General features: G+C 52.3%; 1 protein-coding gene across 1 annotated transcript in view; it reads right to left on the bottom strand.

The window, feature by feature from the left end:
- CDH23 (cadherin related 23) overlaps positions 1 to 12,686 on the bottom strand; it is a 430,582-nt gene that overhangs the window by 135,743 nt on the left and 282,153 nt on the right. The window contains exon 15 of the mRNA XM_019624627.1: positions 2,523 to 2,587. Coding sequence (XP_019480172.1) covers positions 2,523 to 2,587 — 65 coding nt within the window. The remainder of the gene's footprint in view (positions 1 to 2,522; positions 2,588 to 12,686) is intronic.

Genomic DNA, 12,686 nt, shown 5'->3' with positions numbered 1-12,686 from the left:
AGCCCCTTGTGCTGGAGTCACTTCTGGCTGAAGAAACGTGAAAATCAGGGAGGCACGATATCTGGCTGTCCACCCCTTGGGACTTTAGAGGACCCCATCCTGCCTGGACTGTGGGTTCCCAGAAAGGAACTCTCTTCTTCCCCAGTCTGGCCCTTGGCTCAAGGCTGATCTGTCCCTCTCCCCAGTCTCAGAGAACTGGCCATGGGAGGACTCGCCAGATATCCACAGCATGCCTGGGTATCCCCCTGGCGCGGGCATGAGCACCCCACACGCCTGTCTATTTAAGCCTTCTGCTCGGCTGCACGAAACAGCACCGAGAATGTCAGTGACAGAGCATGAGGCAGAAACTTATTAGCGGTGATATTTCCCCGGATCCTGGCTCTGCATTCGCTATTAGTTCTAATTCAGCAGCTCCCTCTACAAAAGCTTATTGTCCCCTAATGGGAAATCTACAAACCTAGTTTGACTTCTTTATTAAAAACCAACAAGCAGTGGATGAAAAGGAATCACCTAGCCCCTCTCACCTGCCCCTCCTCCTTCAGGAGCTCTGTAGCTTTGATCTGCCGCCCCCCCTGCCTTGCTTCCCATGTGCAGTAAGTGCTGCCATCAAAGACTTCACCTCTGCTGGGCTTTTTTTTTTTTTTAGTTCAGAGAAAATCCCTTTGGTAGCGGAAGGAGGCAGCTTAGACAAGTGACAGCTACTTAAAAATCACCCACGTGCAAAATCAACCCAAAGGCGGTGACCTTTACAAGTGTGGTCGGTCCTCAGACACAAGTGACAACACCACCCAAAGGCCCTGCTTGAGAGATGATGTTCGCTCACAGCCAAGGTGGCATTTGTTCCTGTTGCCAGACCCTCCTGCTGCCAGGATGCCAGGGCAGGGCAGACCCAGAAGGAGAGTGGGGACCCCTCCTGATTGGCATGACAGCTTTGAGGGAATGCAGTCAATCATACTGTAATAACGATGTATGATGTCAGATGGGTACTAGACGTATCAGGATGATCACTTTATAAGTTGNGCTAGCTGCGCCCTCCACAACTAAGATTGAAGAACAACAACTTGGCTGTTCCTTCCCCAATTCCCCAACACTGTTCCCCTTCCCCAATCCCCCAATTAAAAAAAAAAAACTTTAAAAAAATATCATTATGCTGCATGCCTGAAACTAATATTTATGTCAATTATATCTCAATACAAAAAAAAAATTCTGCCATTATGGATGGTTTTACACCAAAATGTTTTAAACGGCAGCAAAGCAGCCAGCAAGGAGAGGCGTAGTTGGTCCTCTCTCAGGGGATACCCCTCATCTTCTGTTCAAAGGACTGAGTCTGACAAATGTCTCCTGGGGAGGAGCAAGGTCCAGCGAGACCATCTCTCCGCCTGCCTCCTCTCCACATCCCTAAGGAGCCTCCTCTGAGTTATCAGTTGACATTTGTGTGCCCTGAGTAGGTCCATAGCTGCCAGCCACCAGGCCTGGAAGGTCCTGGCTCCGAGACCGGGAAAGTTCCCAGGTCAGTAGATGGGGAAAGATGAGGAAACCCAAGATGGCCAGGACAAGGCCATGTAAACACAGGTCCCCTGTGCATTTGTCCCGCTGCTGGTTCTTTCCTCCCAGTTTGAGGCCCCGTCACAGAGCGGCAGAGAACGGCTGGATGCGCCTAATAATCTCCATCTCATCCTGGTCATTTACAGAGATCGTCAGGGCCCGTAATCCAAGCTGACAGCCACTGCCGTGCTCATCCTGTTAGACTTCCAGATGCATCAGGCACTTCATTTTTAGGAGCCGTCCTGCCCTCTGCATTCAACTTGGCTTTCGATTATGCTAAAAATGAGAGGGCTTCCCCTGGGCTCAGCTTAACTAAAGACAAGGGAAAGAGATATCTCAGAAGCATGGTGGGTGACAAAGCAAGGCTGGCATAGGTCAGGCGGAGAGACCAGCCACCTACCTAACGGCTGCAGCACACTGAAAGCCCCCTCCTGCTGGAGGCCGTGGATGGTGCTGATGAAGACCACAGGCAGCGTCCTGGCCCTGCCTGCTGTGTGCTCATCAGCTGTGTGACCGGGCACATGACTTAGCCTCTCTGGGCTGTAGCTTCTTCATTTGTAAAGTGGGGATGATAACAGTACGTGGTACTGAGTTCCTCCAGCATGTAGCTGTGAAGATTAGACTAGATAATGCGTATAAAGTATAAAGCATGTGGCAAAGAGGCTGACGCATGATAAGGGTTTCATAAATGCTGGCTGCTGCTGCTGGTGTGCTATCATTAGCATTTCAAAGCTTCTTCATTCCGAAAGCTAAAGGCTATCTTTGGAGGGTCACAGAAACTATGCCCTAGAAAGTTTTGGGGACTTGAGTGAGACTGTACCACAATCAGGGCCACACCAGCAGCACGCCCCTGGGTTCCGACTCCCAGCCCAGTGCTCTAGCCATGGGAGCACAGAGGCCTCCCTGGGTACTGAGAAGTTTCCCAGACCACGTGAATGGCAGAGGGCGGCTGTGGGGGGGCTGGGACAGGGTCTCACCGGTCAGCGTTATCACTGAAGTAGTAGTTGACTTCCCCGAAGGTGCCCGCATCGTTGTCCGTTGCCTGCAAAGGTGAGAACAAGGAGTCATTACTGCCAGACCCAGCTGAGGCTCCTGATCTCACCAGGAGATGTCTACAGCAAACCTGTGGTTCTCCGACACAACACCCTGGCCCAGGCTGAGTTTCCTAGAGCCGTGCTGTTCAGTATGGCTGCCACCAGTCACAAATGGCCATTTAACTTGACGTTGGAGAGTACAGTCCTAGAAGCTTGGTCTTTTGCCTAAATCTCTAACCTTGTTGACACCCACCCTTCCTGGACTCATGTCAGGCTGGGCAGGCTTCTTCTCTGCAGATCTCGGGGACTTGGGGCAGGAACCCTGGACCTGTGGCTCGGGGTCACAACCTACAGGTTTGTGAAGTGTCACAAATGAAGGTGGGGGGTGGGGTTCAGCCATCTGGTGCTTCTCCTCCCCATCTCCAAAGCCTCCAAGTCAGATGTACTATCCAGTGGGGGAGGCTCCTTGGGGGGACTTATGGTGGTCCCCCCTTTTGAACCCTGAGACTTATCCATTGCATGCACAGGGCAGACTGTCATCTGGCTGGCAACCTCTTCTGCTGCAAACAGCCCGTTGCCCACCCCTCCCATCTTCTCTGGCACCTCCCTCTGCTCAAACAAGTGGTCTGAGTGGGAGCTGCCTGCTCTGCCCGTGACCACAGGGACTGGGTGGGGGAGTGGCCCTTGACCGCAGTGGGGCTATCAGAATCCTCTGGGATTCTTCTCACTGTTACTGGGGGTAAAAGCTTTCTTCTGAAGCAGTGAAGCTGGGACAGCATGAAACGGGAGCTGCTGGATGTGGGGGGAGGATGAAGGTGCCCTCAGGGGAGAGCTGGGAGAAGACAGGGGCCGAGTTCTGAATTGTAGAGTCCTGAAGCTGACATCTCTTCCTGTCTCAGTTTGGTGTGTGAATCCAGTAAGACCTCTTTTACCCAGGCTGATCTGCCACTTGCACTCAAAAAAGACTGGAGAGGTGTGCCCGATGCTGATGACAATGGCAATGATGATAACCAGGGCCAGCCTGTGCTATCAGACCTTTTACATTTTCAAAGATCATCTGTGTTTCTCATGACCTCATTTTATCCTCACAACTGTCACAACATGATGAGGATGACAGACATTTACACCCATCTCACAGATCAGAAAACTGAGGCCCAGACCCCAGTGAGGCCCAGTGTAACCCTGTCAGCACTCTAGGTCATGAGCAGGTTATAAGCAGAGTGGGGCAGAAGCTGGGCTCCTCACTTCCAGCCTGGGGCTCTTTCCTTCAAGCCACCTGAGTGGGGCCCTTCTCCATCTCCTCCCTTCTCCAGGATGATGGCAGTTCTAGAGATGATTTGGCTTTTGTGGCTGGGACCTCTGGGCTTCTGCTTTGTCTCTTTCATGGGACAATGTGCAGGCTAAATGACAGCATTCATTCATTCATTCATTCATTCATTCATTCATCCATCATTCAATAGTTACTTATTAAGCATACATTCTGTGCCAGGCACTGTGACTTCTGTCCCCTTCCCAGGCCACTGCCTTGGAGCTGGGCAAACTGCTGCCCGCTGCCAGACAGCAGGAGGAAAAGTCCTTGGACTGACCTCGGGGTCCACTTACATCTGTTTTACACTCAGGGCTTCTCTGTATGATCATAATTGGATAAAGTTCTGCTGCTATAAATATGTTCTAATACCTTATTTTTATTGTTTTAGCTGTATTGAGTATAATTGACAGATAAAATTCCAATATATATAAGGTGAACATGATGATTTGATGTATGCATACTCGCAAAAGGATTGCTTTTATAGGACTGCCTCTTGTGCCCACTTTCCACTCAGTGTCCCTACTGTTTGTGTTCCAGTAGACTGTGTGCAGACCTCTGTCCCTCCCGCCACCCTGGCCAAGCTCTGGGGACATCATCACAGGTTCTCAGGGATGCACGCTGAGTAAGTGAGAAAGGAAGATGCTGAGCTAGTAACCCACCATCCAATGTGGGACTGATTCCTTGATAGACACTTCCCTGTCCTCGGCCACTTCTCATGACACTGCCATTTACTGAACACCTTACACTTATCATGTATTTTATTTTTGGAACAACCCTATGAGGTAGGTGCTATTATTACATCCCAGGAAAGTGAGGCACACAGAGGGTAAATGGCTCACCTGGCTTCACAGCTAAAAAGAGGTCAGAGACAGGATTTGAACCCAGTGCCATCGTGCCATGCCCTTAGCCTCCATGCAATATTACTTCTAAACCAAGAAGAGAACTTGTTCTCAGAAGGAAAGGCACCTGGTTATTCCAGGGGAGAGAAGAGCAAAACTCCTCATAATAAGCCCACCTCTCTCCTCCCCTCCCGGAGGAGAAGGGGAGGAGAGGAGCCCGAAGTTCCCTTTCGATCTCCTGATAAATAATGTTCACCCTATGTGGTGTTATTAGAATATAATAACTATAGCATGGTCTAAGGGGCAGCTGACCAGACACCATCGGGCCCATGGCGAGGGGTGGGTGTGCTGTAGAGGGCCCAGTTCCAGGCCAGTGTCAACAGCCCAGGTCACTGCAACCCCCTGGGGCCTCAGCATCCTCATTTATGAAAGGAAAGGGTTTGGGGAAGCTATGAGGTCAGGGCCGAATCTGCCAGGCCCACCTCCCAGCATTGACAACGCCTTGCACATAGCCGTGCTTCACAAATGTTTAGAAAATGAATGAACAAATTCTACTAGGAAGAGGGTGGTAGGAAGAAAAAAGGAAGTTGGTGGAGAGATGGGGGCAAAGACAAGGAGGACAGAGGATTCAAAGGGAAAGAGAGGAAATGGAGCAGAAGAGGTGAAGCAAAGGGGACCAGGAAAAGAAGGGGGAGAGTGGCCAGGAAGTGTGTCTGTTGGGGGGATCAGGGGAGAGGTAGAGAGGAATGGGCCCAAGCAGGAACTGAGGGGCTGGGGTACACCATAAGGGGGTTCCCTGCTCCTAAAGGCCATATTTGGACCCTGGGGACAAGCTCATCATATCTGGGTGCCCTATAGAATTGCACTTGGACTGTCAGGGCGGGAAGGACTCCCGAGGTCCCCTTGTCCAGTTCCCTTCACTCTGGGGCCTGAGGCAGCTGAGGCCCAGGAAAATTAGGTGATGAGCCCCTGGGGACAAGGTGGAACTGTCTTCTCTCTTCAGGCAGACAGGGCTGCCAATCCTCCCCCCACTCCCCAGTCCTCACCCTCTCCCCGGGTGGGCTGGGCACAGCTATGTCCCCCACGCTGACCCTGTTCCCTGGGGGCCCCTCACTGCCTGCCCAGGCTGCTGATGCTGACCAGGGAAGATTTGTGAGTCCTTTAGTACTACCATCTTATGACCGTATGAAATATGTATGCCCGGTGAAGAGGAGAGAGAGAACTTTCATTTTTCAAATGCATGAAGCAGAATAATAAGAAGATGAAAAGCTACGTCTGTGCCCCTGCCAGGGTGGGGGCAGCATAGAGGGCCTGGAGGGGCCAGTGCCATGCTGCAGTGGGGCTGGATGAGGAGTCCTGTGCCTGGGAAGGGGCAGCAAACCCAGCTGCTTGGCTGTGCTGCCGAAGGCCCTGCAGGGCTCCCTGGCGCCCCCAGGGGACAGTCCCTCCTCTCCTGCGTGCATTCCCAGCCCCCCCCGTACTCCAGCCTTTGTTGCAGGCTCTGACAGCCTCATCCCTGACCCCAGCTAGACCGCATGCAGCTTCCACTGGAAGGCTCTGGTCCCTGCCTGGGTCTGTCTAGATTGCTTCCTCCTTCTCCTGCCTGGCTCATCCACTCCTGTCCTCTCTGAATCCCCAACATTGGTTTCGGGGTCTGCAGTGCATTCCCAGCCCCGATTCCACTTCAGAGCTGTAGCGGCCAGCTCATGTGTTTCTCACCCCATTAGGTTGTGGCTCCCTGAGGGCGGGGTGGGGTTATGGGGCCTGGGTGTAAAGGCAGTTCAGGAAAACTCCTGGTATCTCTGTCATCTATAGCTCCATTAGTAATCACACCTGCACAACAGTATTAACGCATGCATTGTTCAATTCTGACCATGCCCCTACGAGGAGAGTACTCTTATAAGCCCTGCTCTCTGGTTTAGCAAACGAGAAAACAGAGGCACGGTGATGTTACGCAACTTGCTCAAAAGCTCATCGCTGGTAAGTGGCAGAGCCGGCCTCCAAATCCCTGTATTTAAAACCATTCAATGCCCTGTCAGGGGCAGGATGGTCCCCAGCACAGTTTTGTGACACCGAGGCCCCAGCAGCTCCTCAATACCCTCTGGCCCCGTAGAGGACACTGTCTGGGGCTGGTGACAGCCTCTACCCCAGCCCCAGCCCGTGTGTTATGGCACTTTTTAAAACAACCTTACTCCCCAGACTCGCTACGTGCCTGAGTAACTGGAAGATCAGGAGACGAATCAAGCGGCACCTCTAAGAGATGCCCAACCAGGGTTCAGGTGAGCACTGTGACTGTGCTGCAGGCCCTTCCTCTGGCTCCTGTGTCTCTGCTACTGCCCCACCAGGGCTGGACTCTTACCCACAGGCACATCACACTAGCATGTTTTACTGCTTGCCAAGATTCTCATAAGGGACCCAGGGCAAGAAGTCAAAACCAACGGCCAAAACGTTCTTCTCTGCTCTCAAACCTTCTGTGTTCCCCACCGCTGCTGATTTACTTCCAACCCAGCACCTGGTACCCAGGCTCTGCACAGCCTGACTAGCTATGGGCCATCTTGTATTCACCTCTCCCTGACGTACCCAGGCTGTTCTCTCATTGCCCGGAGGCACCGTCCCTTCATCTTGTAACTGCTGTCCAAACTCCAGCCCACCCCTCAGGGCCCACCCCAAATGTCTCCTTCTTAGGGAGCTCCCTGATCACTCAGTTCTTGACCCCAGAGTGCCTAGCTGTATCTTTTCTGAACACGCAGCACAATCTGCCTGTGTCTGCCCGTTTCCCTCGTCCTTGCCAGAGAAGCCTGAATCTAACTCATTTTTGTATCCTCTGTTGTCCCTGGCACAGGGCTCAAAAATCGTTGCCAAATTTAGTAAAATCTGGGATTTCCGTTACCAGCCACTGAGAGCTAGCCTGATCTTCCTTCTGGGGGGTTGATGGCCCCCCCCCATCAGTAGCCACCACAGTGAGCAGCCTGGGTGGGGCTGCTCTGGTTGCTTGGGGAGCATGGCTGGTGTATAAAGCATCTCCAATACACCTCCCAAGCTCTGATCTCCCACTCAGGCTCCCTAGGGCTAGACAGAGGGTGGGACTCACCGACGGCTCACACAGTTGGGGCATGCGCAGAGTGGGTGAGGAGGGCAGGATGGGTCTGGAGGGGCAGATGGAGGATGCTTGGTACACCATGGAAAGAACCTTCACGAAGACAAGGACCAGGCTCTCGCTCAGCCACATAATCAGTAAATATTTTCTGAGCTTTTACAACATGCTATTATGGCTACTATGCCAGGCACTGAAGTCACAGTCATAGCTGGAACGTGACTTATAATTGGAAAGGGGAGACAGACAATGATGGAGGAGAGAAATAACGAAATAATATAATTCCGGACAGACCGTGGTTAGAACTGTGAGGAAATCAAAGCAGAAGATGGACTAGCAGGTGGCCAGGTTGGTTAGTCCTGAAGAAGGCTTCTCTTTGCATGTGGGTCTATCGGCCAGTCATTGGCTGGACACCAAGGTGCCCAGGTAGCTCCTGGTGAGAACTGCCGTCCTGCAGGTACCGAGGCCTGGAGGGGGCTCAGAACGTCTCTGCCTCCCGGCCGTCCATCAGCCTCCCCCGGTGGAAGCGACTGCAGCCCAGGAAGGCCGGCTGGCAGGTCGGCATCTGTCTCCATGGTCAGTACATGGCAGAGAGGGCCAGGACTGGCTGCTGTCCAGTGCCTGATTTATAAAACGTCTCCCCTGATTCTCCCCAACACTGGCATTACCAGCAAAACTAATTCCCTCATTTGGGCCTTTATAATTGCATCCGCAAGTGCTTATTTCCGTGATGGACAATGCTGGCAGAAGTGTAATTTTCTTTTGCTGACAAAAAGGAAAAAAATAAATACACACGGGGGGAAACTCCAGAGGTTAAGACAAGGTGAACCTGCAGTGGGGGAATAGTCAAGTCCCCAGACTGGCCAGGCCGGAGTCAGAAATACCCATCTTTCCCCTGCTATCGGTCAGGGAGGCATACAACAGCACCCCCTGCCCTTTCCCGTTGGCACGTTCCATGCGCTATGAACTGTGCCCAGCATTTCGCATGCTTTGTTTCGTTTCAAATTCCCAACAGCCTTGTGGACCAGTACCAATATTATCCCCATTTTACAGATAGAGAGAAATGAGGCTCAGAGAGGTCAGTCAACTTGCCCAAGGTCAAACAGCTACAGTGCCGGGATGTGAAACTCAACACGTCAACTACAAGAGGTGCCCTTAACCACTCCCTTCCCCTGTCCCGTGTTTGTGGGGTCCAAGGAGAGGCATCTTCCTCCAGTTTGAGAGCTCAGCTATGGGAGCCAGGATGCTCCTACCAGGTCACTGTCCTCAGCCTGTAGGAGCCAGATGGGCCCCCGCAGGCAGTCTTCTCCTTCTTGCCACAGTGACTCTGCCCCCAGCCTCTGCCTAGAGAGGGTGGGCTCCAGCAACAGTGCCCATCAGTAGAGGCAGGGGTCTCTGACTATGGTTTCCCAGGACACAGGCCTTTAGCCAAGACCCTTGGTCCTCAAAGGAGCCCCTCCCCCATTCCTGCCCCAAGCTTGGTTTTGGGGTGTGCAGGTGCCTCAGGGCCTAGGCTGGGGGACGCTGTCACCTGCAAATAGCCAGGGAAGCCTGGCTGGCTGTAGGTGCCCTCCCCGACCCAGCCCGGGCTCCCCGCCCAGCACCCTCTAGATACAGCTCTCCCTTCAACTTGTATGCCAGTGCTCCATGCCTAGCCCAGCACCTCGCCCTCTGGTGCTCATTGAAACAGCACATGCCTACTCCCAGGGGACCGGCCATTTTAACAGTGGTCTGGCCCTCCTGTTTCTTTGTCCCCTTCCAAGAAGCCCCTCTGACCCAGCCTGTTTTTGCGATGAACAATTTGCCCTCTCACCCTCTTCCATTCACTGGTCCTGAACCAAGTTCCCCCCTCGAGCGCGCCTGCCTTGCTGACACACTGCAGCGTGTTGCTGTACCTCACTGCTGCCTCTCACCGTGGCCTTGCAGGTGCACATCTGCCGACGTGGGGCTTTATGCTCCAACCTGGCTCCTGCCTGCCCTCACCCTCTCTGGGATCTCCCTCTGAACTGCGCTCCACTGAATACAGCTGAACTCAGACATCACTGACCCCTACCCGGGGGCAGATGCCAGCCTCTCTCGCAGTTTAAACACCCTCTACCCCTCTTTATAGCTTGAAAGTCCTGTCCTTGTGTCTTCTTTCTTCCTATGTTCCCGTAGTTCCCTACCTCTCTTTCTCTTTCTCCTTTCCTCTCTCCTCTCCCCTCCCCTGCTCTCTTTCTTCCTTCTTTCTCTTCTCTTCCCTTCCCTTTCTCTCTCTCTCTCTCTTTCTCCCCTCCCCTCCCCTTCCCTCCTCTCTCCTTTCTCTTCTCTTTTCTCTTCCCATCTCCTCCCCTCCCCTGCCCTCTTTCTCTTCCCTTTCTCTTCTCTTCTCTCTTCCCATCTCCTCCCCTTCCCTTCCCTCCTCTCCCTCTCTCTCACTCTCTTCCTTTCTCTGTCTCAGGCAGCCCCCAACGCCTCCCTGTCCCATCCCCCTACATATTCTCATGGAAACCTTCTCTCTTTTTCTCTCTCTGTCTGGCTCAGGTAGACCCTATCCTGCTACACACACACACACACACACACACACACAGACACACATCCTGTCACCCACCCTCAATCGCAAACACCCCCCACTCCCGTCTCAGCCCCTGTGGCCCCTCCACACCCCCTCCCTCGCCACCTGTGTGTCTCTCCCCGCAGGCCAGCAGCTGGCAGGCACACACTCAATCACTCCCCACCAGTGCCTGCACCCCCGTCACGCACGCGCGCCCGGACACCCTACACGGGGCTTCTGCTCTGAAGCAAGGCGGGTCCAGCTGCCTCCCCAGCAGCCCTGGGTCCCAGCAACAGTGGCAGGCTGCGGGCGCTGGCGAGCAGTTCTGCTCCCATGCACAAATCTGCAGAGAAGGGCACGCAGTACAATTTGTTCAGGAAACAATAGCAATGTTTGACATGTCATAAGGATTGATGGAGCAGAAATTTACATGGGAGAATGCATTTTTAAACAGCTCCACGAAGCCCCGGTGCTTCGCTGTTAATGCTTTCCGCATTCATCATTCGCTGAGCCTCTCTGAATAACTCCTTAAACTGTGTGAGATTAACTGCACTCTTGCAAGCTCTGGGGACTGAGGTGGCCGGAGGGAGGCAGAAGGGACTCTGCTGGACGAACTCAGTAGCTGAGAGGTTGGGGTGACCTCCACTCGACCTGATGAGGCCCATGAGGCCTGGTCCACTCCCTCCCGTTGTGCTGTGGATGAGGATTTTGGCTTTTCTCTGGGATAAGAGGGAGACGCAAATAGCCAGGAAATATAATCTAGTCTGCTCCACACTTCTGGGGAAATGCTTGGTGCCTCAGTTTTCCCTGTCATCTTAGAAGGAAGCTATCAGACCTGAGAAGGAACCCAGGGCTGATGGGTGAGGGCATGCTGAGTGTTAGGGGGCAGAGGTAAGTTCGACTGTAAGCTGCTGCTCTGAACACCTTCGTGGGGGTCTCTGGGCTGGGGGAATGGTCACACTTCTAGGAGGGGAAAAAATGCTGGCGGCTATAAAGAAAATGCCTCCCGTTGGACTTCGTACAGGGGATAAGAGGGTGAGTGCTCCAGGTGGGCAGTGGTACCAGGGAGTGAACATTAGGGTGCAGGAGAGATCCCGGGGAGGCTGTGGAGCACAAGAAGAAAGAAACGTTCAGAAGAGCCCCTGGGTCCTGCTCTTGGTCTTATGAGCATGTAGGAAGCCTTAGGGCAGGGGGTGCTACTGGGGAACCTGAGGCTGCAGGCCAAGGACAGAGGCTCAGAGCACACGATAGAGTGGGGGAGCTGAGTGGGAGGGCAGTTAGGAAAGGGTGGGGACCTCACTGGCAGTGGGGGCTGCTGAGAAAGGGAAGCAGGCCTTTCTCTCCTCATTTTCCATTGTCCACCTAGAATGCACACCCACGTCCATGGCAGATATTACTAATCGATCACGGTACTGAGTGCAGAGAAGGCTTCAGGATCTCTCTCAGACCCTCTTCTCTATAGCTAACAACCAACTGCCATGAAACATGTGTCAAAGGCTCTTTGCTATACATTCCAATTAAAAAATAGGCAGAGGACCTGAATAGACATTTCTCCAAAGAAGACAAATATGGCCAACAGACATATGAAAAAGATGCTCAACATCGCTAATCATCGGGGAAATGCAAATTAAAACCACAGTGAGATATCATCTCACACGCGTCAAAACAGCTATTATCAAAAACTCAATCATTAACAAATGCTGGCAAGGATGTGGAGAAAAGGGAACCCTCGTGCACTGTTAGCGGGATTGTAAATTGGTGCAGCCCCTATGGAGAACAGTGTGGAAATAAGATTCCTCAGAAAATTAAAACTAGAACTACCATACAACCCAGCAACTCCACTTCTGGGTATTTATCTAAAGAAAACAAAAACACTAATTCAGAAAGATATATGTACCCTTATGTTCATTGCAGCATTATCTACAATAGCCAAGACATGGAAGCAACCTAGGTGTCCATCAATGGATGAATGGATAAAGAAGATGTGGTACATATATACAGTGGAATACTATTCAGCCAAGAAAAGGACATCTTTCCATTTGTAACAACATGGATGGACCTAGAGGGTATCATGCTAAATGAAATAAGTCAGACAGAAAAAGAGAAATATCACATGATTTTGCTGATACATGCGGAATCTAAACAAAACAAAATGAAACAAATGAACAAATAAAACAAAAACAGACTCATAGATACAGAGAACAACTGATGGTTGCCAGAGGGGAGGGAGATTGGAGGATGGGTGAAAAGGTGAAGGGATTAAGAAGTATAAACCTCCAGTTATTAAAAAAACATCACGGGGGCCGGCCAAGTGGTGCGATGGTTAAGAACT

Source organism: Hipposideros armiger, unplaced genomic scaffold (assembly GCF_001890085.2).
Source record: "Hipposideros armiger isolate ML-2016 unplaced genomic scaffold, ASM189008v1 scaffold_15, whole genome shotgun sequence".
NCBI lineage: Eukaryota > Metazoa > Chordata > Mammalia > Chiroptera > Hipposideridae > Hipposideros > Hipposideros armiger.
Note: the sequence above shows the minus strand (reverse complement) of the source record. Positions and strands in the feature narration are given on the sequence as shown.